The sequence below is a fragment of the Drosophila montana genome, unplaced genomic scaffold, assembly GCF_035044405.1.
Source record: "Drosophila montana isolate Dmon_TW-CO22-7 unplaced genomic scaffold, ASM3504440v1 contig_3175_1, whole genome shotgun sequence".
Classification (NCBI taxonomy): domain Eukaryota; kingdom Metazoa; phylum Arthropoda; class Insecta; order Diptera; family Drosophilidae; genus Drosophila; species Drosophila montana.
This window is the reverse complement of record NW_026998052.1, coordinates 259044-285456: the sequence shown is the minus strand read 5'-3', so window position 1 is coordinate 285456 and position 26413 is coordinate 259044. Positions and strand designations below refer to the sequence as shown.

At 43.1% G+C, this 26413-nt stretch overlaps 2 protein-coding genes across 4 annotated transcripts; both read left to right on the top strand.

Annotated features, from left to right (window-relative positions):
* Window positions 1-969: 969 nt before the first annotated feature.
* ImpE1 (Ecdysone-inducible gene E1) lies at window positions 970-21870 on the top strand. Of its 2 annotated transcripts, XM_064686199.1 has the most exons (5): window positions 7206-7429; window positions 7690-7821; window positions 15529-19481; window positions 20409-20955; window positions 21024-21870. In XM_064686199.1, exons 1-5 carry the CDS (start codon window positions 7327-7329, stop codon window positions 21092-21094), a joined length of 4806 nt encoding a protein of 1601 aa, XP_064542269.1. In that variant the 5' UTR covers window positions 7206-7326; the 3' UTR covers window positions 21095-21870. The 2 variants fall into 2 exon arrangements, with proteins under 2 accessions (XP_064542270.1, XP_064542269.1); XM_064686200.1 differs by lacking the exons at window positions 15529-19481; window positions 20409-20955; window positions 21024-21870 and adding an exon at window positions 970-1160 and having other exon boundaries at window positions 7258-7429; window positions 7690-7934.
* A 259-nt stretch (window positions 21871-22129) lies between these two features.
* On the top strand, window positions 22130-26321 carry LOC135431197 (uncharacterized). 2 transcript variants are annotated; one of them, XM_064686178.1, is made up of 4 exons: window positions 22130-22445; window positions 22502-22790; window positions 24397-24953; window positions 25007-26321. In XM_064686178.1, the coding sequence occupies exons 2-4, from the start codon at window positions 22514-22516 to the stop codon at window positions 26279-26281; spliced, it is 2109 nt and encodes a 702-aa protein (XP_064542248.1). In that variant the 5' UTR covers window positions 22130-22445; window positions 22502-22513; the 3' UTR covers window positions 26282-26321. The 2 variants fall into 2 exon arrangements, with proteins under 2 accessions (XP_064542248.1, XP_064542246.1); XM_064686176.1 differs by having other exon boundaries at window positions 22131-22445; window positions 24307-24953.
* Window positions 26322-26413: the final 92 nt, after the last annotated feature.

Below are 26413 nucleotides of genomic sequence, written 5' to 3'. Positions count from 1 at the left end.
GCAGCATCCACAGTTTCCGTGTGTTTGTTGTGCCTGTCCGTGTGTGAGGTGGTGTGTGTGTGCCCCGCTGTAAGGCATTAGCATAGACTGCAGTTTAATGGGCCACACAGACAACGTTGAATGTCCGATGCTCACTAATTTTTATGTGCACAGCTTGCGGCTGTAGCCGCTGCTCCGAGTTTCAGCCCACTTTAAACGGAACTCCAAGTCGGGCAACGCCTTTAAGTTTTTAAGAGTTTTTTATTAAGTTATAAAAACGACAACAACAACAACAAGAGCAGCTAAGATCTGGCTGAGAATCAGCCCAAATACAATCAAAATTGAATGCCGCATAACGGTTATGGAGCTGACAACGTTGTCGTCACATTCCCGAGCGCACATTGCAATAAAATTAGATTTTATAACTAAAAGAAACCCAAAATTCAAACACCAACAACAACAGCAACAACAAAAGAGTTCTATTAACAGTGAGAGGCAAAAAGACAAAGGTCGTCACAGCAAGTGAAAATAGCGACACACAAAAAGACCCAAAGAGAACAAAAAAAAAATAGGAAACAAAAACAATTATAGGCGGCCAGGTGTTAATTTCAAGTTCGTTGCCTAAGTCTTTCGTTTTTCCTCTTCGTTTTTTCGTAAGTGGAGCGCACTGGCTGCGCCCATTGAATGCGAATGAGGGGCGTGCGAGCCGGCCGGCAAAACGCCATAAAAAACAAAATGAAACACATTCACATATGTATATGTTTTTATTATTATTATTATTTTTAATTTTTTTATTTTATTTTTGGAGAGCGCATTTTTCGCTTTGGTTTGCTTTTTTACACGCATTCAACGTTTCGTTTGGCTTCGTTTCGTTTCGTTTCATTTCCGTTTTGACCCCGTCAAGTTCAAAGGTTGTGCCTGCAGCAGACATACACACGCAAATAAATAAACAAACAAAAAAGACAACAACAACAACAACAGCTAGTTGCATTTGACAACAAACACATAGCTGGAAAATTCTTCTTGGAAGCGAGCGCTCTGTGAGAGCAACAACAACAACAACAGCAGCAACAACAATGACAGCGACAGCGACGCCGACGTCGACGTCGGCTGCGTCGAGAAAGCAACCTGCAAATAACGCGTTGCTCAGCGAAGCTTTTACGGTTAAGCGGCTTTTAGCGGTAAGTCTGCACGAACAAAGCTACAAACACAAATACAAATACATATATACATGCACATACATTGGACTTGCGCCAGTGTTGACAAACATTTTGCAAATCCCATTGATCAGCGCAAACGAGGTTGCCACAATATTTAATTTTGTACATTTCTTTTAAGTTTGTTAGTCGGGGGCGTTGCCAATGCGAACTGCTCCACAAACGCCAAACTCCAATTATTGTCAACCCATGCCATTGTTCGCCTAAGCATTGCCGGCATTAAGATATATGCGGTACTTGGACATATGTATATATGCATGAATATGCTGTATAGCTGTATATATATATTTGTTTGTGCTTTTGAACATTTTTGGCGTGGGTTGGGCATTTACTTTAACTTGACTTTGACTTTGATCGTGGGCCGTTGGCCAAGTTTTTCTTACAGCTCGCTAAGTGACTGTCTCTCGGTGTGTGTCTGTGTGTGTGTGTGTGTGTGTGTGTGTGTGTGTGCGTGTTTGAGTGTGTGAAAGAGCTGTGAAGTCGGCCATTGGGTCAAACTGTGTCTGATAGATGGCTAGGCGTCGATGATGACGTTCTTCTGCCTCTGCCTCTGCCTCTATCTCTGCCTCTGCTTCTACCTCTGCCAGCCCCGTGGCTGTTCTTATTGTTATTGCTCGCTCGGCAGGGAGTCGTCACTTGAGCGCTGAATAATGTAGGCAAATTAATCTAATAAAAACGGTGGGAGTTACACTTTTTATTTGGGCTTAGTCTTGGGAACTTGACGCTTAATGCTCCAGTGGGCCTCTGTCTAATGTCGTTAGACGGCTGGCACGCAACAGCTTTGAATTATTAAAGTCATAAATGTTGATGAAACTTTTTTGAGCACAAGAAATGTGCATTAAATAAATTTAGGCTAGTTATGGGAATTTGTTTTAAGGTAACTTTTCATTCTTAAATAGATTTTTTTAAGAAATCGAGCAGCAATCTATAATTTAACTAACTAACAAAAGCTTTTAAAACGATGGCGAACTAAGGTAGCAAAAAGCGATTTTCATTTATGTTCTTTATATATTAAATAAATAAATATGCATAGTCAGGTTGAATCGTTCTTGCAGACATTTTCTATATATTACAACAAAATAATAATATGTATACATATATATATTAAACAATGTATATAAAAGAAAATACTATATACATACACATGGAATTTTACAATTTATTAATCAATAAATAAACTTTTTTAAATTGTTTTATGATTTATAGTTAGATTTACTTTGTTCGCGAGTCTTTCGCCTTAGTCTGTTCAAGTTTCCTACAAATTTCCTTTACATTCCTCGTTCTTCTTTCAATTATGCTCCTTGTTTATTATTCAGAAATGAAATAAATATATATATTATATAAATCAAAAATTGCAGCTGAATTTGAACCAGCGACCTGCCTGTTGTTAGTCGAGCGCTTAAACAGTTACGTCCTGCCTAAAGACCAACTACTAATAATTTTCAGCCTGAGCTAACTTTAATCAACTGCGCTTTTTAATCGTTATGCAACTCTTTCAATTTACCAGCACTGGAAAAGTTACCATAGTTTTCGACACACATTTCTCCGGCAGCGCAAAAAGGCAAGCGTAACAAATTATTTATCTCCATTTCGTTGTTTGTTTTGTTCTTCTCTCTCTCTCTCTGGCTCTCTGGCGGCCTGTTTCGGGCAGCTTGCAGCCGCTTCACCTGCATTGCAACTGCAGCCTTGCCCTCCCCCCCGTTCGAGCAGCCGTGCCGCGGCCAAAGGTCAGCAGACAGGCTGGCGCCCGACGATCATTAAACAAAAAAAAAAACCATATACGAAAAGAACTAAAAAAAAAATGTACGAAAGTAATTTGTAAAACACGAAAAATGATTTGCTTTTTTTCCACTCTGTTTTTCTTGTGTGTGTGTGTTTGCGTGTGTGTGTGGGTTTTTTCTGCTTCTTGTGCTTGGTCCTGTTGCTGTTCTTTTACGATGCAGCGCGTAAATTACGAGTACCGCCTGGACCTGGGCGTTCGGGCCACTTCTTCATTAGCGCAACGGGCATTGTAAAGATTGCAAAGTTGCCGTAAACAAAATATAAATCAACCGCGACAGCCACAAGAGCACCCCTCCCTCTCCCCTCTACCCACAACCAGTTCGCGCTGATGAATGATGTGCGTGCTGAAGATGTATTACGGCTTGCCACTTGCAAATCAACGGGTGGACACACACACACACACTCGTGGCTGGCAATTATTTGGCTAAGCAGGCAGGCGCAAATATTTCATACATTTTGGCTTTTTTCGGGGCTATTTAGACGCAGCTTTTGGTGCCACTTGAAAGTTGCCTGCCACCAAGACAACAAAAGCGTCTGGCAATGAAAGTAACTTGCCCGCTTAATGGGTCAACCTGCCACACAGAGACGCACAGAGAGAGAGAGAGGGGGAAGTAGAGAGGGGGAGAGGCAGGCAGGTTGTGTAGAAGCAGAGTCTTTCATATGATGGCCACTCTAATGGGCCAACAACAATGATCACATTCTCTGCTTGTGCTTAAAAGCCACTCGAAAGCATAATTAAACAATTTTTATTGACTTTTTTTTTTTCTTTTTTTCTCTTTTTATACACATAGAGATATATTGCTGCTGTGTATTGAGAATGGAACTGAGACTCTGTCTCTTTCGATAGTTTGGGCCTGTTGCCTGTTTCCATTCTTTTCAACTCGAATACCAATTGCTGCCGTTGCCGCTGCTGCTGCTGATGTTGAGTGTTTTGTTATGAGCCCACGTTTAGTTTTGCGGCGACAACAACAACAACAACAGCAGCAGCAGCAGCAACAAAAATCCAATTGGAAATAAGTAGAAATTGTGGTTGTTAAGTGATTGTGGCAAAAGTGGCTGGCTCCCAATTCTAACTGTATACATATATCTATATGTATATATTCATGTCTTCCTAGAAAAAAAATTGCATTTGGAATTACATAAGTGTGACCGGCATATAATAGATTTTTATATTAGCCTTTTTATGGTTTTATGTGCAAACTCTAATCCAGCAAATCTTGAGTTAATTGAAAACCTGCACTGACAAAAATTATCGAATATTTCGTGCCTAAATCTCAGCATAGGTTGAGTTCGGTTTTCCCAAAAGCGAGTTTAAAATACTTTAATTCAGAAAATCTTAATTTAATTGAGAGTCTGAAAAATAATCGAATATTTCGTGCCAAAATTAAGTTCGATTCGTAAATAAATAAATTTACCGAAAATCTTAATTAAAGCTCATTTATAGTCTATGCTTGATTTGATAAGAAAAAATCCGAGGCACTTCTCGATTAAGTTTTGAATGCATTTAATCCTAATTAGAATTTTGCACTCAAGAAATTTGCTTTAGAAAATTGCCTCCAGAAATTGTTTTTTAAATTAAATTTTGAATGTTTAAGTTTAAGATCAAAATTAATTCTTGAGCGTAATATGGCGATCTTCGTCTATAAATATGTTTATACAATTTTGATGAAATATTTATATAGTATGATTACAAACAACAAAGTTTTTCGTATCTTTATTCAGAACTAAGTTTCGTATCAGCTATATCTGACAGCAGCGAGAATCAAGAAGGATATATACCCAGATATATTCAGACTGATTACAAAAACAAATGAATATACTCTACAGGTATTGCTTTAGTGTGTTGCATATTTGATTGCATTACCATAATACCCGCTGCATAGGGTATAAAAATATCTTTGTAATCAACATAAACATCAATTTATTGGCATAAACAAAAAGTGCGCAGCTTGCGTCATTTGCCACGAAGCTGCATTCAGGTTCGACTTCTTTTTCCAACTGTAAACTTACATCTCAACAACAACAGCAACAACGACGAGAACAACAACAACGGGCAGAACTTGGCTTGCGTGCCTGTGTTAGCAATTGGAATTCTTATTGGTATAGAGTTTGAGCCGGCGACCTGCCGCCCCCCCTTTCGGTAGATATCTATTTCAATTTAATGCTGTCATTGAATTTTATGCCCCAGCAAATTTAAGTTGCAAATTAAAATACATAATTACACAAATCAGACGGCTCAGTAAGGTTTTTCTTCTCGGTATATAATCTAGTCAGACTATGCAAATAGATGGAGTTACCTAACTTTTGCTGAGGTAACTAACAAGTGGGGGGAGGGGTTTATCTAGCAGCTAGTTGGCATAATTAATGGCGTGTGGCGCTTAACACGAGTGCATTGTACTCTGTGCCGTCTTTTAGCCATAAACAGATACACAGACAAGGTTCTAGCCGAAAAGATACAAAGCTGTAGAACTGTATCTTGTGTTTTGTCGAGTACCCTTTGTATTTAATTATATAGCCAGAAAGAGAGAGAGAGACAGGGGGGGGGGGGGAGAAAGGGGGAGCGAGCCCAAAAGGGGTCCGTTTTCAGATCTGCAGTCTCGGGTCTGAGCTGGGCGTGTGTTGTGTTCAGGCAACTGTTAATTTTGTTTTACAACCTGAGCTTGTATCTCTTTGTAGCATCTATAACGTGTTCGTCTACTTATCTGGCTAACTGTCAGTTACAAACGCTCGTAACACACACCTTACACACACCTGTATCTGTCTATGTGTATGCAGCGCTTCATTCATAAAAAAGGCAGCTGCCTCTCGTATTGTATCTTTTATTTTTGTATCTCGTGCGATTTTCGACTACACAAATTAATTATATGTGCCAGCTACATATATGTTCGCTTGTTGCTGTTGCTGTTGTTTATGGCCAAGACTTTTGGCTAACGGCAGTTTCGTGTGCTCAAACAATTAGCTGGCCGCTGCGCAAATGCCCGCCAGTGTTGGTAAATTCACCACGCTTTTGCATGAGCTGTTCAAATTTTGCGCTTGGCTGCCAATTAAATTGTTGATTAACCATAATTCTTATATCATCTGCATTTGCTGCAATTATGTAAGATCTGTGAATTCAATCTTAGCCACGAGGCTGAGACCCAGCCTCAGCTTGAGTCCAACATAGAGCTCAAGTTCATATGGACTGTAAATGTGCCAGTGCATATAATTGTTGAAGATGAGGTTTTATGCACATAATGCGGCAATTTAGATGGCTTAAGAAGGGGCCGAATGTAAGTTTCATAAGCTATTAGATTATTGTGGATCTAATAGTTCTGGAAACTATTAGATAATTGTGCAGCTTATAGTTCTGGAAACTATTAGATTATTGTGGATATAATAGCTTCCAGAACTTACAGTTTGCACCTTCTTAAGCTTGGAACTTAGGCTATGGCACTTGTGCTTAGAAACTTAGGCTTAGGTACAAGAAAATGTACCGAACTCTTTCTAAAAGTACCACTTTTATTTTAGTATAAACATAAACGTTTTTAAATGTATAAATATTTTTAGATATACATATCAAATCTTGAAGCAAATTCAATTGATATGTATTAAATATTTTCACAATATATTTGATAGAAGACCAGAGAAAATAAGTACCATTTTGTAAGAAGGGGCGCTAGTGTACCAAAGTGTACCATAATGAACGAGATTTTGTACTTTTGTGCCACATGTGGCAAGCGTGCTCTTAGCCAAAGGAATTGACAGTGAATAGAGCCTTGCCTTTCAATAATTACAGTTTCAATTCTCAACTATTTAGGCAAATATTAAAAACCTTGAGGTTCTGCGAAACGTTTTCATACCTTTCGGTTAGTGCGTGAAATCTAATCATCAAATAGTCAAAAATTCAAAATATTCTAACATTATTTTCTATTTCATTATTTATTACATAAATATAATAAATAATTATAGTAAAATTAAAAGAAAATAAGATTTTAATTTGATGTTTTTAAAAAATGCTTATTCAAGCTCATTAAGTAGTTTAATAACTTCTCTAATCTATGAACAACAAGGCATAAACAATGTATAAAATATGCAAACTGTCCTTTAAGCTACTTCAAGAACCTTCTGGGCTAGCCTCGAAGCTTTAACTGGTTGAGAATTACAAGCGTCAAATAGAAAAAAGTACAGCATGCTTTGAAAAAGTACATTTTCTGTTTGTCGCATTATATTTAACTGAAACTTATGCACAACTTCTTTAACTTAATATTAATCTGATATATTTCTGGTTTTCGTTTTGCAGATCTTTGTATTATTCACACTGCTGCACAGAGCTCAGGCCTTGGAGCTGGGCGACAAGTGCCAGCATGACATGGACTGCACAGATTTCATCAAGGGCAGCAGCTGCTCGGCGCTGGGCTACTGCGAGTGTGCGCCCTACTTTGTCCAATTGGACACCAAGCGCTGTTTGTCATGTAAGTCTTCGCCCAACTAGGCAAAGTCAATCTTTGAGTAACCCCCATTCGCAGCCGACAAAACAACGCAGACAAAAGTGCATACCACTTTTTTTTCATCCATACCTTTATTGGAAGTGTTGTCGTTGTTTGGCCAGCAAATAGAGGTGCCCAAGATGTTTGCTTATATGCAGAACCGTTACTCATATAGCCCAGAGTAGCACGCCCTCTCCAAAAACAAACACTCACTCCCCCTCTCTCCCTCTATATCCGTCTTGCAGCTCAACTATTGGGCGGCGATTGCCAGCTGAGCGAGCAGTGCTCCATGAAGGTGGCGAACAGCAGCTGCCTGGACGGTGCCTGCCGCTGCGTCGAGGGATTCTTGCAATTCCGCAAGCACACATGTCTGGGACGTAAGTATCAGACAACTGTTGACCAATTGTGGCCCTAATTGCATGGAATTTTTCATAATTACAATTACATTATTAATATCGTTCAACTCTTTGGTGTCTGGCAAATTGCAATAAATGCTCAACAAAAAATAAGAATGGAACTTTAATTGCTTATCATATTTGTAGGGCCAGCACGCAAGCTTCGATCTTAAGAGCCACTCTTTAGTAATTGTATTTCCATCTGGCATCTTTATTTCGTTTTTTTTTTTCTGTTTTAAATCTGCTTAACCATCTCTCATTTCATTCATTTCCGTTGATTGTTTGCCGTTCGTTAACACGTCTATAACAATTTTCCTTTCTGTTGCCGCCACTTGACACAAACAATTAACAACATGGCCATAACAATAACATGCGACAACGATACACAACAACAACAATTGCTACTCACGGGCTAACAAGACAATCGTGTCACTAATTATACGCATAATTGGTTAATTTTCCAAGAACCTCATAACGAAGCATAAGCCGCTAGAAAACTCGGCTCAAAAAGCAAAAAAAAAACGTTAAATGAGCACTTGAAATAAATTTAAATCTCGAGTTTCATTTCGAATTCTTGAGAGCGTCTTCAAGAGCTGTTGAGATTTAAGGTCGGAAGAAGTGATTAACATATTAATTGATGCTTAGTTCGGTGTAATTTCGAGATTATCATAATATTATGATCCGATCATTTTTAGATGGCATTATTAGATAAGACTGTTGCATGAATTGGTTTATGTTCAGTATAAAATTCGATTTATATTGGCATGAATTGGCAGAATGTTAAACATTCACACTCATTTATTTTTATCAAGATTCAAAGCTTGATCTATAATTGCATTTTAGCTACAGAGACTTGTTCGAATTTTTTTTTTCATTTTTTTTAGAATGCATTTCATTAACAATAAATACCTGCAGTAGCAGATCGCCTTTTGATTAGGGTGAATAAATATATAATGCGCTCCATTCTAAACTTTAGAAAATGTTGTTGTTTTTGTGAAAATGTATGTAACAGGCAGGAAGCATAGCCGAGTCGATCTAGTTGTCCGTCCGTCTGTCCGTCCGCCCGTATATATGAACACAAGGATCTCGGAACCTTTAAGAGCTAGAAACTTGAAATGTTGAACATATCTTCACCTAGTTCCCGATTTCGATAACAGATACCCCCTAGTCGGGCAATCCCGACTTGACTTTTATTAGTTAGCTTTATTAATATAAATAAAATCAATTAAGTTTGATTGCCATCTTAATCTAGAAGAGGTTCTATAATTAGCAGATATATTAGATATAAGATTGTAATGCTAGCAATCTCCAGCTTATACACTTTTGGGCTCTACGCATCCTAGCTCAGGGATCTTCAAAAGCCTTGCTTAAGGCGATATTCAAAAAGTCGGTCAACAAACCCATCATTCAGAACTATTTGTCAGCCAACTTTATTTTAATAAAAGTCAAATATTTTGTTTGGCTTAAAGCTCATTTCCGCCAAAAAATAACAGTCAATTTCAAATAAACACCAGCTAGGTCGAGCTAATAAGAATTATTCAAATTAGATCAACAAGTGTGATTCAGGCATTAGCTAAATGCCCGCTCAGCCCAGACTAAGAGCAAAGACCTATTCATTGGAGATGGTCTGCTGTGATCTGGCCATTAGTTAAATGCGCGTTCCATTAGTTGTTTGTTTTAACGTACAGCTCGGCTGCTATGCGAGCTGCTCCGATTGGGATCAATGCTTGGGCTCGCATTCCCGCCGTGTTGGCACATTGGCGCCTAATGGCGTTAATCTGATTAGAATGTTCGGTCGAGCGGAGAGCGGTGCGCGTCAGCTGGCCGACTTGCGGTACATTTGTTTGCCCTGCCGCTTAGCAGGCACGACAAAGACCTCGACTGCGACTGGAACTGAGACGGGAACAGGGTCTGGCAGCGAACTGTAACAGCAGTCAATAGTACGGAGCACAGCAGTTCGTGTCTTTGCCATTCACCTGTTGCATTCTGCTGCTGCTGCGATGTCTGGCGACATAATTATACGGCATTTAAATGCACTCAATGCAAATGCTGACGCCCAGTGGGCGTGGCACAGCAGCTGGCAACTGGCCGGGCCATTGCTTTAATATTTAATTAAAATAATTTTAATGACATGTGGTCAGGTCGACTGCAGCTAGATCGGCTGTGACTGCTGTTGCTGCAGTCAGTTGCATGCCATTTATGAGATACTTTCACCAAAAAATAAGCCAACAATAAAGAAAGCAAAATGCACAGCCAAGTGAGGAGCAGAACCTTTCACCAGGCAGTTAAATCTGGCCAGGTCCTGTGACAGCAGCCTCTGCTTTTGTCGATTTCTATCTGCATCTCTCCCTCCCTCTCTTTCTCTCTCCTTGTCTCTCTCCCGCTCTCGTTCTCTCGCTGTGCGACAGTTTTACATGCCTAATTGCCTGACTGTAGCTGCTTTTGTAATTAAATTGCACTGATTATGTGAAAAGAAAGCCAGCGACACGGCCACAGGCCAAAGAAAGTCCAATTAGCGTAGCAGCCAGCTCCAGCTCCAGCTCCAGAACTCCGGCTCCGACTGCAGCTGGAGCCAAGAATTCACTGCAACTGCAACTGCGACTGGAGTTGACAAAGTTGGCGGGGCCAACGTTCACTCGAGTCGCTGCGCTTCGCTCTGCCCCTGCTTGGGTCAAGTTGAGCAAGTGCTGTGCCAGATTTGGAGCTGTGCAGGCTTTCGCTGTTGTCGCCAGGCCACTTGTTCCAGTTTCCCATGCACCTTAACCCAAAGCTCAAGCCCAAGCCCATTTCGGGATTTCGTGTGTCTTTTAACGAACCAAACGAGCTACCAGCTACCAGCTGCCAGCTCCCAGCTCCAGCTCCCAGCTCGAGCGCTCTTTATGAGTTATGCACACATATGACAATGTGTACCTCTGGCCGCGGCCTGTCCAGCTCCAACGGAGGAAAAAGTATGCCAGGTCGGGCAAATAGTGCACAGATATATTCAGACGGTAAACAACACAGAACCTCGCCATGACGAAGACGTAAACGTAGCCGAAGACAAGCAAAAAAACAACTGAGCTCGAGAAATTTTGAGATTGAGATCTCACAGAGTTGATTTGCATACAAAAGTTGCAGCAAAAGTGAAGCCAATGTTGATGATAATGAATCACTTGACCGGCATCGCTTAAATAACTGCACTTCTTCTCGTTTCTCTGATTTCTTCTTTCTTTTTTAAAGCCAAAAATAAGATGATATCTAAACGATACGAAAGTCGACAATTTTGTGGGACTGGCAAGTGTTAAGCGTTGCCAGATGCATTTTAGGGCAAATGTTGTCCAGTGTTGTTACAGTGCTCAAAATCAACTTCTGGCAAAATTAGGAACTTCCAGTTATGGTTAAATAGATTTACAAAGATTGGAAGACAAGCTATTATACGTTGTAGTTGAGTCCCTCTCAAAAGTTTGTGTAGATTAAACCAACCCCTTTTTTAAAAAACAGCATATAAGGTTCGGTTAAGGTTGCAATTCGTTTGTTTTTAAGGAACTCATTTAGTTTTAGATATGGATTGTTGTAAAAAATATATGTCGATATACTGGGCTCGATCTGATTCTGTTTAATTGTATTCCGAAAATCAAAACATAATTCTTTTTCATTTGGCTACAAATTTCGTAAAATAAATTGAAATATTTTAAGTTTCAGCTGGTTTTGTCTAAAACCGGCTTGCAGCATAGTTAAAAAGTACTTAGAGAGCTGCCAGCTTTTAAAATGGAACAGAAATGAACAATATTAGCCAACACTGGCAGCGGAACCAGTTCCATGCCATCCACTCATCCACTAACTGTGTGACTCAAGCAATATGATTCAATGAATCACAACACATGAATCAAATGCGTTAACAATATGTATATATTCAAAATATTCCTAAAAAAATCTCCTCCTCTAGTCAATGAAATTTTCGATTAATGGCAAATTTATAGCAAAACGTGAACTCGGCTCATTATGCAAATTCTTTTCATTCAAACACAAAAGCTACAAAAATCCTCTCACTTTTCTAAACACAAATTAAAGTCTTTAGCTTCGACTTAAATACGCAAATTTAGTTGGTCAGCGTAAAACACTTTCCAACGAAAAAAAATTCCATTCCATTTCGTTTGACCGCTTTCGAGCCGCCAAAAAAAAAATAAACAAAATAATAATCGTAATAAGAAGAAATAAAAAACCATATAAAAAAAAAAAGCCGACAATAGTACAACTGTGTTAATTTGCGCTATGGGGGAAATGCCATTTGAGTGACCATTTGGACAAATTGCGCCAGAAGCTAAATTGCATGCAAATTATGTGGAACAGTTTCGTAGCCAGAGCCAGAGCCAGAGCCAGAGTCGGAGCCAGAGACCAGTTTCTGGTTCCACTCAGTTGCCCCCACTTCCGCAAACAATAACTGAAGAAATGCCATAACAATAAAAAGCAGCAAAAAGAAATATTATATGAAAAATGTAGAAAAGAAAATGCATAATTGTGGGCCACACGGAGAAAGAGGTGACTGAAAGATTGGCAAACGCACTTGACAAACAACTCCCGAGCCCCAACTCCAAATGAAACCGAATACCAAATGCAAATGGCTGCAATTAATTAGAAATAGTGTTTCGGAAGCCGTAGTTTTTTTTTCCTTTGCTCTTTGCTTTCTTATGGCCAATTCGCAATGAAAGTTGGCAGCGAAAATTAACATAAATTGAGTTATTAAAGCCGCAGGAATGCGACACATTTAGCCGCCAAATGTGGTTGCTGCAGGCACCAAAAGAGAAGTCGCTGGTTCGACTAACGCCTCGAGTTGACTTCCTGCCTTATGGTTCAGTTTGACAGCCATGAATCTAGGTGGGAAAATTTATAAAATTTTCATTAACAACTTAATTTAAAATTCTGATCTTCCTCGAAATTGTTTTATTTTAAACCCAACCATTTTTGAACCACAAAATATTGTTCGCTTGGGTTTCGGTTCGGCTATTTTCCATATTAAAATATTAATTTGAATTCCGGTTACGAACCGGTTCATTTCATTTGGCTTGACACAGTTTCTGTGCAAATGAAATTTATGCTGATTTTGATGAAATGAATTGTTGTTGCTTTTATGATGATGAGCAGTAGCGGGAGCTCTGCTGCCAACTGCAACTGCAACGGCAAACGGCAAGCTGCAAGCGGCAGCATCAGCTGCGATTCGAGGCGAAACACATTTTCACACGCGCCGCCGCTGGCAGCCGTAATCGAAGTGGGTTACCAGATGCAGTCGTGCCGCATTCGCATGCAACCTGTCACACCGGTGCGCCAGTCTCAGCAGCTGGAGGGGAAGGGGGGTGGGAGGGGAGCTGCTAAGTGGCCATGGCATTGCCCCAGCTTATCGATCAGTGCACAGAGGCGTCGTCATCATAGTCGCCCGGGTGGGCTGCCATTGTTGGCTGAAGCTTGGGCGCCTATAAAAGTGAAAGACCATTCGGTTTTCCTGGGTCTATGGCACTGGCTGCCTCGCTCGGCTCCATATATTGGTGTCAAACTGCAGACCGAGACACGTTCGGAGCCGGGCCAAAGTCACAGTCAGAGTCCGAGTCAGATGCTGCAGCTTTGAATTTGAGTTGGGAGCCAGCGTCAGCGTTCGTTAAGTATACGCCATGTAGTATGCGCCTTTTAAGTGCATAGGCCAACCGGTTCCACCAAATGGCAGGCTGCAAATGCTGCAAATACCTTTGTGAAAAGCCGACAACGTTTGACTCTTTGTCAGCTGCCTGCCCCCTGCAAAAAGGAAAATAACCCACACTCCAACTCAAAATGCAAGCTCCCGCGGGAAATTCGTGGCGAGTTATGTTCTTTTTTCGTTTTTTTTTTTTTGGGAAGCAAAAATGCTGGCGCTGCGTTGCAGTAACTATTACTTTTCACAGTCACAAGTACTTAACCGTTATCAAGTCTTTCAGTTGTAGTGCTTGTCACGTGCTCTTCGCATACTGTGACTTTGCGGCAGTCACGCTTTTTGATAGCTTCATTACATGCACTGCCGCACTTCAATCAGCCACATATTTATTTATGAAAGTCACTCGCACTTGAAATACTCAACGATCCACAGTTTAAGCAGCATTTCTTAGCCAGTCGGACGTTTAATTTATCCGCATGTTAAGTGAAATAACAGCTTCATGATAACATCGAGCCTCACTTAACAAATAAATACTTTTCGCAGGTTAACTGTAACTGCCTTACAAATATCTGTAACTTTTTGGCAGATGGGAATGTCAAATACAGCGCTGCCACCTTGCAAAAGGAGTGCTGCCAACTGTGGCTTTAAAAACAAGCAGATAAATGCAATGTTAAAAATAGCTAAAATTAGCTAAATAAACCCTCTGCGTACAAAAGGGTAATAAACAGTTTATATGAGTTACCAAAAAACAGCTTAAGCAGTTTAAAATGTCAGCTATTTCTTTGCTGACGCTCTCTAAAAACAGCCAAATTTAGCTAGAAAATAGTATACAATAGTATATATAAATACTTGTAAGTTTTAACGCAATGAAGCAAAAGTGCCAAATTAGTTCCCCATGGTAAATTTATCCTCATGTTAACTGCCTTTAGCCTTACGTTGAGCATGCGAAAATGGCCTTAACTTGTGCTACTGTCGAAAATTGTACTGTCTTGAATGCTTGGCACATAATCATAAATAAACTCCACCCATGGCTCAGCATCTGCACCTGATACGCCAAAATCTCGACTGGTTTAGTCACAGCTATTTACAAGTCAGAGTCACAGTTTTGCAATCACAGCTTCTGCACAGCTGCAGTGACTGCCTCAGCTCAGCGGCTTGCCATGGCAATGAAAATTGGGGCGCCTCGCTGGCTCTGGCTGGCAGCTAACTGCATTCTCTGAGCCCGTCTGAGCTCAGCTTGGCTGAGGCAATGCGCAGCCAGACGCAGCCCTAAGGGCAATGTTGAGTGTGGTGTGCAGGTGCAGTTGTAGTTGCAGTTGCAGTTGCTGCTGTTGTGGCTGTTGCTGCCAGTTGCTACCAGCTGCAGTCGCTTTGGCGAACTGCCACGCCAAAAGCCAAAGCGAAACAAGTGAAAACAAGTTGAGCGCCTGCAGCAGGCCCGGAAAGTGGGTCAGAGCCAGAGAGCAGTCGGAAGAGTTGCTGTTGGGAGTCGCTAAGCAGCTAGCTGAGATTCAGATGCCAGTCAGCCAGCCAGGCAGGCCAGTTATGCGCAGTAGCCGGACCGCACCATATCGGGCGGGCGGGCGCTTAGGCTGTGGAATGTGCCGCGGATGATAGGCAGGGTACACATGGGCCATGGGGGAAATGGCAACTTTGTAGAGAATGGCATGTAGGAGGGGAGGAGAGCGGGGATGGGGCTGAGCCATGGGCGACGTCATCAGCGATGCGTCGTTGTTGATGCAGTTGACGGTTATTAGGCATGTCGAAGGCGGGCTAATGCCTTCCAGATTGTTGCCATAATACGCGTTGTTGTTGTCGGTTGTTGTTCTGTTCACATTGCTGTTCTGGTTGATGATGATGATGGGTTTTTAATATGCATTTGGTGGCTGATGCACCATTTACGGTTAGTTTAATAACAGAACGTGCAGATCCCAAAGCCCCAAAGCGGGCCATGCGAATCTCGTTCTCTTTCTCGCTCTCTTCTTCTCTCAACAACCTCTCTAACTGTTTGCCCTCTCTTCCTCTTGCAGCGGCTCATCCTGGCGCCGTTTGCTATAGCCATGCCCATTGTCAAATGTTTGATACGCGCACCCATTGCGATTTCCTAATACCCAATCTCTTTGGACGCTGCCAGTGCACGGCGCCAACGCGCATGGTGGGTGGACTCTGTGTGGCACCAGCAGCTGAAGAAACACCTGCAGCAGCTGAGGAGCAGCCCATTGAGAAAGCCTCCACAACGAGCACGACAACAACTACAACAACGCCCGCGCCCACAACAAGACGCACAACGCCAACAACAACAACAAAAAGAACAACAACAACAAGAACAACAACAACCTCAACAACGACAACAACAACTCCAGCGCCCACAACAACGCGAACAACTTCTGCGCCCGTCATGCTGCTGGAGGATGAGCTGCCCGCCAGCGTGGAGGAGCAAGCGCTGGAAGAGGACGACATGGACCCTGAAAAGTTGAGACCACAAATCATCGAAGTGGATAACGGCGAGAAAATCGATCTGGTTGATCATGCACATGAGGAAACGGAGCTAACCCAACAGCAGCTGCTAGAGGAGAATCAAGAGAAACAGGAAGCAGAGCAGCAGCAGGCAGCAGAGCAAGAAAAGGAAACAGCGCAGGAGATGGATAGTCTGAATAAACCCGAACAAGTTCATGAAGCGGCGCCCGAGCAGGAACAACTCCCGGCTGAGGCACCGCAATCCACGACGGGAGCTCAGCAGCTGCTGACGCCCGCTGATGTGGCCACCGAAGCCATGGAGCATGCAGAGCAAGAGACTGAAGCGGCGCCCGCCTACGATTATCCCTACAAGATCGATGAGGAATACGTGGAGGAGCATGAGGTCAAACCCGAAGCGGATCAGATGGAAACCGAGGCAGAGCCAGAGGTGGAGGCGGAGCCGTCACCAGCAACTGCAACGCACAACGAGCCGACTGCTGAGGAGGAGCTTGAAGCATCAGGCGCACAAGAAATTGCGCCAGAGGCCGCAGACGATACCATGAAATTCGATTATGAAACGGCCGGAGAGGGGGAGGAGCAACAGCAGCAGCAGCAACAACAACAACAACAACACGATGAGCTGGAGCCCCCAATTGACGCAGTGCCCATAGAGAAAGACGAGGAGAACAACAGCGAGACGGATGTTACTCAGAATAATCAACAGCTGGAGGATGAGAAGGAGTCGTCAACGGGCGAAGCCACAGCTGCTGCAGCTGCGGCTGATGATGATCTGATACCCGTGCCTGTCGAAGAGGTGTCGGCAATTGAAAGTGCGACAAATGCGCCCAAGGAGACGCAGCCACAAAACGTGGAGCAGGAGGAGGTGGAACAATCGGGCGATCATGAGATTGAGACGGAGACGGAGCTGGCGCCCCAGGCGCAGGCAGAACCAGAAGAGGAGGAGGAGACACAGGCGGAGCCACAGCAAGTGGCCGTCCCAGTAGCCAATGATGAAGTGGAAGAAGCGCCAGCCAAGCAGCCGGAAGATGAGCAGCAGGTGGCACCGGAAGAAGCGGTGCCAGCCGAAACCGAACCAACCGAAATCGAGGAGCCAACGAAATTAGAGGACAGCGAAAGCCAAGCAGAGCCAATTGTTGGCGTGAAAGAGCCAGAGTTGGAAATGGAAAATCAAGTGGAAGAGGAGCAACAGAAACCCGAACCAACAGTAGCTGAGCCAGAAGCTGATGCTGAAGCCGCAGAAGTCGAGCTGACAACAGAAACCACTGCCGAGCTCGAGAATGCAGCTGAAATCGAGACGCAAAAAGAAGGAGAGCAGCAGCCAGAGCCAGAGACGGAGACGGAGAAGGAGTCAGAGCTGGAGTCTGAAACCGATCAGGCAGAACAAAGCGCCGACATCAAGCCGACAAGTGGCGAAGATGATTTAAATGAAGCCAATCAATTAAATCAAGAGCAAATCGCGGAGCAGCAACCAGCTGAAGACGATGTTGACCGAACAACCGAACAGCAGCAAATCAATGAGGAGCAGGGGGAACAGAATGTGCAACCTGAGCTGGAGGAGGAGACGGTGGAGAGCCAGACGGAGACTGTGCACCAGCCAGCCGAGGTGGAGGCAATCAGCGAAGCGCAACACGAAGAATTGACTTACCCAGCAAATGATGATGAATTGGCGCCAGAGCAGACCACAGAGCAGGTGGCCGAAGAGGAGGAGGAGAAGGAGGAGGAGCAGCAGGCGGAGGCAACGACTGAACGAACGGCAGCTGAACCAGAAATCTTGACAGCGGAGACTGAACTAAATGCAAATGCAATTAAGACGCCCGAAGTGTCGGAAACAATTGCAGAGAAACAGCCCGAGGCGACGGCAGAGTCAGAGGCAGAGTCGGAGGCAGAGCAGTTGGACAACATTGCTAATGATGAGGTGTCGCATGTGGATGAAGTTGAGGCGTTGCCAGAGCCGGAGCTGATGGAGGCCCATCACCATCATGCTGTTGAAGGTGCAGCCGAGGCTGGCACTGAAATAGCGCCAGCGGCATTGACAATTAACCAAGATGAGCAGATGCAGGAAACGAACACCGAAGCTTTGAAGGAAACCGAACTCAATGCGGAGGCAGCGACGGAGCTGGCGGAAACTGTCACCGCCGACAACAGTGAAAGTGGAGAGCTAGATGAAACGGAAATGGACAAAAATGAAAATGATAATATCATACAAGGAGCGGAGCCAAATGTGGAGCAACAGCCAATCAAGGCCACCGAGCCACAGTCTGAGCCCGAGACCGAGTCCGAGCCCGCAGCTACTGCAACTGAGCAGACCGAACAGACCAAACTGGAAGCCGAGCAGACGCTGGACTACAGCAGCATTGAGCAGCTGAAGGAACACAACCTGAACGATAAGCAGCAGATACTCGAGACTGTTCAAGCTGAGTCTGTGACAACAGAAGCCGAAACGGAGATTGCAGCCACCCAAACGCCAGAGCTGGCCGCCGAGGTGCCCATTGTCAGCGAGGAGCAGAATACGGATGACTTCAAGGAGAGCGAGAGCATTGCGGGCATACTCAACGATCTGATGCTGGAGGGCGACAGCACAGTTCCACCCGTGCCATTTGGGCAACAGCCTGGCCAAACCATGCCCATGCCGGACGAGCACGTGCACCATCAGCAGCAGCAACAGCTGGAAGAGACCGAGATGCCAGCCATACCCGATCTATTGGCGGAGGCGGATGAGCTACATGAGCAGCAGGAACAGCCGGAGCAGCAGGAGCAGCACGAAGATGAAACCGTTACCGAATCGTCCAGCAAGGAGCTGGATGAGAAGTTAATAACCTTCTATCCCGAGATGCCGTCAGAGCAGGAAGCCAGCACAGCTGCAGCTGAACAGACAGACGAACCAGAGTCGACCACTCCCGAAGCCGAAGATGAACCGGAACGCACGCTGTCACCCGATGAGCTACCCTTTGACCTGATCGACAACTCTGGCCCCATCAGGCTGCAGGAGCTCGAATCGGACAGTCTGATACTGGAGTCGACCACATTGGATACGCTGCTCGATCACAACAACCACATCGAGGAGGCAAATGTTGCACCCGCTGCCAGCCAGACGCACGAGGAGGCGACGCCCAATCCCGCTGACATTGTAGAGATCACCACCCAAACAATGCTCGGCTTGGCCAGTCGGGTCACACTCATGGAACCCGCTGCGCCGGTGGTCACCACCCTAAAGCCGCTCATGCCCGCAGAGGAGGCTACACCGCAACCAGCTGAGATTCCGGTCGCTCCCGTCGCCGCGCTGCCCCTGTTGAGCGGCAAGCCGGGCTCCGAGCTGCGCAAGCGTGTCGATCTGGGTCTGGAAGCCATCTCGCTGGGTCTGCCCTGCGCCAGCGATCGTCAATGCCAGCTGGCCGATCCACACACGGTGTGTAATGCACGCGGCGTTTGCGACTGTGCAGCGGCTAACGGCGAACAGGGACAATGCAGCGCAGAACGCACAGGTTGCAGTCCCGGCACCTTCCAGGTAAGCTTGCACGAAATTCTTTTTTCAAAAATAATCTTTAGCTAAGGTAGGCGTAGCTCCAATTAATAGACTTGATCTTAGCTTATTTTTTATATTGTTTCACATGGTAAGTTAACCTGTACCTAAAATTACCAGCAACATGTTCTACTTATGGCATTAAAGTGTACCCTTCTTGGAAGAAATCCATCAGCTTAAACCCTTTTTAGTGAAACAAATTTGATGTATGTCAAATTTTTTTAACTATAATATATTCACACGGTTCAATTATCTCCTCACTAAAATTCCAAGTAAAATTAACCATTTCCTATTAACATGTACCTTGAATATAAAATGTACCAAAGTAAAGTCATTAAATGACTCAATTTTACAATTGCTAAATTATTTTGCCATGATTTAGTCACACGGAAAATTTATCGTGTACCCATTTACCATGGATGGAAAATGTACAAAAGTGTACCACTTCATATTTATAAATTGACTCCATTTAATCAATGCTAGATTCTTTTTATGATTTAGTCACACGAAAAATTTATAAAGTACTTAAAATTACAAGTAACATGTACCATGGATTGAAAATGTACCATAGTAAACCATTTAATATATTAATAATAAATGCATTCAGAAGTGCACAAGTACAATTTTCTAGGTACAGCATATCGACGAAAAATAACCGTACTCAAATATTTCTGTTCGTGTAAAGCGATGAACTTCGAGTATTTACCGGTACATTGTAACTATTTATCTTTAGTTGACCATATAATAAATAAAACTTAATTTATAACCATGAAGATTCATTTAGAAGCTGTTTGTCCCACTTGTACCAAAGCTTACTTGCAAGGAATACCCTTAATGAAGTACACGAATTGTGTGAATCTGTCCCTTTCAAGTATCAAGTCTTTTGTTAATCGATTTCTTAACCCTTTACAGTGCCGCTCGAGTGGCGTGTGCATCTCGTGGTTCTTTGTGTGCGACGGTCGCGCCGATTGCAATGACGACTCGGACGAGGAGTGCACCCACAATGCGCGCCTCAACCAAACCTGCCCAGCGGAGTCGTTCCGCTGTGAGCGCAGCGGTCGCTGCATCTCACGTGCGGCGCTCTGCGATGGACGCAAACAGTGTCCACATGGCGAGGATGAGCTGGGCTGCGATGGACACCAGAGGGGCGGCAACAGCTGTCCGGCGCACACGTTCCGCTGCAAGAGCGGCGAGTGCCTGCCGGAGTACGAGTACTGCAATGCGATTGTCTCCTGCAAGGATGGCAGCGATGAGCCACCGCATCTGTGCGGCTCCCGGGCCATGCCCAATCTGTTCATGCGTCTAATTGAGGCTGGCGGCCTGCTGGCCAGCCGCAACGAGCCGGACGCCTATTGCCCGCACCGCTGCAGCAACGGACTGTGCCGCTCCACGGCGATTGTGTGCTCCGGACGCGATGGCTGCGGCGATGGCACCGACGAGCAAACCTGCGCCGTCTGCCGTAAGTTTGAGCCAGCCCAGCCTGATGCCAAGAATCGATTTAATTTGTATTTTTTTTCTCACTTGCAGGCTGCCCGGCGCCCAAGGCTGCCAGCCTGCCCGCCTATTTGGCTAGACATCGCCCCATGCCGCTGTGGTAATACGATCTACATTCGATTTGCAACTGCAACACTGTTTCGCAACACTATTTCGTGCACTTTACCCACACTGTCAATTTGCCAATTATGTGCACCAATTGAAATAATTGATTTTTGCATTAGCATTTAAGTCGATTTAACGCTATTTATTTATTTATTTATTTATTATTTTGTTTGACTGCGCCTGCCACGCCCAATTGCCACCTTGCTAGCAAGGGATGCACAAAACATCCTTTGACCCAGCGATGCTGACAATTGTGCGCCCTATGCGCGATCTAACCAATACCCCCGCTTACCCATACCCCCTACCCACACCCCAAAATTCATATCGACAAACTTTACCCATTATTCACACACACACACACACACTATTTATTCTACTCACGTGCCCATTGAACTATTTATTTATGCTCACTTTTTACTACCCTACAAAAAGAAAAAACTTCATTCGCTTAGCTTAGTTTTATAAAATTATCTAATTTATTTAAATTATGGCCAGGCAAAAAAACAACGAGAACAGAAAAAAATCGGCAAAAATAATTGATGCATTTTTATAATAAATAAATTTGTTTGTAAATAAGTTAACAAATTGCTTGATGTACATGATAAATGGCTATAAAATGAAATTGTAAGGCATAATGTACCAATATCGAGCCCCTTATTCACTATATCTTTATATACATATACACATGTAGTGTGGGACCGTCACGACGGTTTGCCCAGATTTTCATCAAGTCAAAACGCATCACAACAAAATAAACCATTTAAGAGATCACAAAATGCATGAATTAAATAATAAATAAAAAAAAACGAACACAACTTATTTTTAAAATAAAAATGTCAAAAAATTATGAAAACCTGTTGTTTAATTACTTAGCAAAAGATAAAAATGTAAATATCTTTAAATATAATTAATTTAAGACGATTTCAGCGTGTTGGGTGTATGAAGGGTATTCGCAGTTTCAAAAAAGTTAACTAAATTTCATGACTTCGACAAAGCTTTCAAAAATATGTAGCCCATAATTTAATATGGATAAAAATCAACACTTGTGGAACACATACTAAAAATTACATTAACTTTGATGTTCACTTTTATGAAACAATTTTGCCACTTTTCCATTAATTTTTAAAGCTTTCTTAAATCAACAATTTTTTCATAAATCAATTAAAATATTGCTGCAAGGACATTTTTTTATTTTGTCAAGTCACAAGTGTTGTAAAGTGCCTATAATGTAGTGCTGTAAATGCCATGACGATTGTAACAGTATTCAGTCCAGTGTTGTAAGGCAACGTGCGAATGTAGCAGCAAATTACGTTCGTTAAATTAGCTCAAGCAAGTTTCAGTGCCCAGAAGGTGAGCTTTAATAAATATATATAATTTCTGTTTTTACTTTAAAGTTTCGTGTACAGTCTTAAAGATCAATGAGCATGACTGAGAAACAGCCGCTTCTCGAATGCATTGAGGAAAATGCAAAGGAACCTTACTCGCTGCCAGTAACATGGAAGTCGGTACTCAGCTATATCTATCGCCGTATATCGTTGCGTCGCAATCGGTTTATCGTTGAAGTTCTGTATGCCATATTCACCATGCTGATTGCCGGATTCTATATCTTATGCTTTTACCTAACGGGCGTTGCTAAGCCTAGGCGTGTGGATATTGCGCCAGTGTATCGGGATACTAATGTTTTTGGAATGGAAGGTTTGTTATCTAAGAAATATGACACGATAAGAGATATCGAAACTAAAAGAATCAACAGTAGATTTTGAGATGTGGCACAGATAGAATAGATATCTTGAATCCTAAACTGAATCTTCGAAGTGTATTTCTAGTAATAGGTTGAGCATAATTTTATCAATATGGAAATCCGAAAGAGATCTGTTCAATATCTAACGACAATATTTTTCGATCGAATTTACATGTTGTCAATCATTTTATATAGATCTCAATCCTATATCCTAACCTAAAACAGATCGAGCAAGGAAAATTATCATACGGCGAATTTCGCAAGGAATTGAGAGCCTTAGTTTGAATTTAATTTAGGCATAATAAAGTTTTAATACTAAGAAAAGAAAACAATATAGTAGTTTACAAATTATAATATATATAGATAAATTCTAAATTAAATTAAAAATTATTTTAAAAAATTTGTCTTGATCTCCAGAAAGAAGAGCATTAGAGCTTAATTGAGCAAGATTATTCTCTTAAAATGTTCTCTTTAACATAAGTCATAAATTTGAAGTGCAAAACAAAATTTAAGAATCATATTTCACTTACGTGCATTCACTCCATTTCCAAAAGCTCTTCCATCGATTCATCGATTTTTTATTCGAAATTCACTACGAGTTGCACAATAAAAAAAATTTAGAAAAAAAAGAAGGCACTGGGGTAAACACTTTTTTTCGAACTTCATTCGTTGCAAGGAAAAAAATAACGGAACTAAAGTACAAAAAAGAGGCAATTAAAATTTGACCATGCGGTTGCATTTTTTTGCCGAGCAAAAAATAAAAACTAACACCTTTTTTTCGCGTGAATCCCGATACAATGTGCTGCGTTTAGCTACGCTAATCTTATAAACATTTTTCACTTTTTCACTAACACTACACTTAAAAAAAAAAAAAAAAGAAAATATGCCGGCTCGCTTCTATTTGGCGACAATTCTTGCGCGATAAAGATAAATGCAGCTACGGCGTCGACGTCAGCCAGCAGGGAACGATTTTCAACTGAGTTTCGGCGACGGCGATCGTGTCTCTTCCTAATTCCATTTTCGAACTTCCATTTTCGAGCAGCCGAGAGGGAATATGGGAAATTCAACGGGATGTAATGAAAATGGAGTCAGCTGATTTAGCTACTTGCGTCATGGCGAATTAATGAGGGCAATAACAGGTGTTCTGTATACTGCTGTGATTATTTTATTCCTTTGGTTTTCGTTTTCGGTTTTCGGCAGTTGATATGAATTTATTGGAATATTACTAAGCGCCACACCTGCAATAGACAGTTAAACAATATTACGATATTTTTCCAATCAGAATTAGCAGAGTACGAGATCTTAACTTGAAGAGTGATTCGTACAACCCGCAAACTTCTTAATTTAGTTAGCTCACATATACTCTTATTCATTTCTTTTTTTTTAAGTTTTTTGGTAGCCCATTTATTATTTTCATTATTTTCTGACTGATTCAACATGTTCTTGCCAACCACCAATTGTTGTGTTCAGCCCACGAATTGACTCCTTGCCCATCAACAACGCAAATGCTTTTATTAAGGAACGATCCGATGATTGATCAGACAACCCTTTCGTCGCAAGGTTACCTCGTGTACAGCAATCACTGCCGGATTGTGAATCTAGATCCGTACAGGGACGAGGTGATGCTCCACTTTAGACGTGTGATCCACAGGCCCTGCAAGTCGGTGCCACCGCTTACCCAGGTGCACTACGACGCCAACGCCAAGCGCTACGTGCTAAGCATCGATGCCACTGCGTTCCCCAGATACAAGGTGGACAACATGCTCAGCTGCTGTTACATAGGCGTGCAGCGTTTCAATGAGGATGCGGTCAACTTAACGAAATGCCACACATTTGTCACCAGAGCTCAGCTGTCGAACACAACGGACAGCATCATTGTCTCCTGTAAAAATGATATAAAACAAATCTACATCAACGGACATCCAACCATACCGGAACGTGTGGCCGTGCGACAGCGACTGGAGCGCTGGGCGCACAAGGATCGCGGCCGGCGTGTGCCCAGCGTGCTGATGATAGGCATCGATAGCATCTCGCGTGCGAATCTCATACGTGCGATGCCCAAGACAGCACAGTATTTGTACGTCAAAGATTGGTTTGAGCTGGCGGGCTATAACAAGGTGAGTCCCATCAAATCTATATATGCAATCATAACTAAAGCTGTCTCCCGCAGATAGATGACAATACATTTCCCAACATAATGGCTCTTATGGTGGGCTACAATCTGACCAATGCCATGAAGCACTGTAATCCCTACCACGTGAACGGCCTAGATAAATGCGATTTCATTTGGAAGCTGTTCCAAGAACATGGCTATGTGACCGCCTACGGCGAGGATGCGATCAAGATCAATACATTTAATTACCGAAAAAAGGGTTTCCAGCAACCGCCTGTGGACTACTACTTGCGTCCGTATTTGATGGCCGCGGAAAAGCTACTCGGCGGCTACACAAAGTTGGGTCTGCCCCATTGCCTCGGCTTTGAGACGGAGGCGAAGCATGTTTACAACTATGCGCTGGAGTTCACACAACGTTATCGCAACGAAAGCTTCTTTGGCTTCTTCTGGACGAACACCCACAGCCACAGCGACATATCGCAGACCACTTTCATGGATAAGTATCTGCGTCGCTATCTACAGCGTCTGGTAGCGCAGGGCACGATGGAGCACAGCATTGTGGTGTTTTTCAGCGATCATGGGCTGCGCTTTGGACCGACACGTGCCACTTGGTCGGGTCACTTGGAGGAGCGGCTGCCTTTCCTGTTTATCTGGCTGCCGCCATTTGTGCGGAAGGCGCATCCGGAGTTTGTCGAAGCGCTGCGCCAGAATCGAAATCGTCTGACCACGCCCTACGATCTGCACATGACACTTAAGCACATACTCACGCTTTCGGGTCGCTCCGGCAGCCTGGAGTCGCTGGGCGGCGCCAAGGATTGCCCGCAGTGCCAGAGTATGTTGCTGCCAGTGCCGCTTAATCGCAGTTGCGAGGATGTGGCCATTGAGGATCACTGGTGCACATGCAGGGAATTTAAAAAATTTCACCGGAGCAAATTAGTGAAAAGACTGGCCAATCATGCGGTGAACCATATAAATAATTATATAGCCAGCTTTCGCAATGGCAGTCTCTCCCATCTGTGTGTGCCGCTAAAACTGCTCAGAGTCTTGACGGTTTATAAGGCCGAACCGAATGAAATCGATCCCAAACATATAGAAAGATATATGCTAAACATATTAACGTCGCCCAACAAGGCGCTGTATGAGGCAACGCTGTGCTACAACAGGAACCTGCCAGACGCGGAAAGCGTACAGTTGAGCGGCTCTGTCAGTCGTATTAGTTCGTACTTTGGCGAAAAAAGTTGCCTGGGCGAGGTGCCACTTAAAAAATATTGCCATTGCCGTCGCAAAGACCAAAACGCGCTTACAACTTCTAGAAGACTAACAAAAGAATGAACATTGTTTAATACATTCAGCTCAAAACTCCCTAAACATATTATGTAATTTCAATTTTTTCACTTTGCGCCAATTTGTATGCTACACTTGGCAACCGCTGAACAGGGTGTTCACTGTGCGCTGTGACCAACA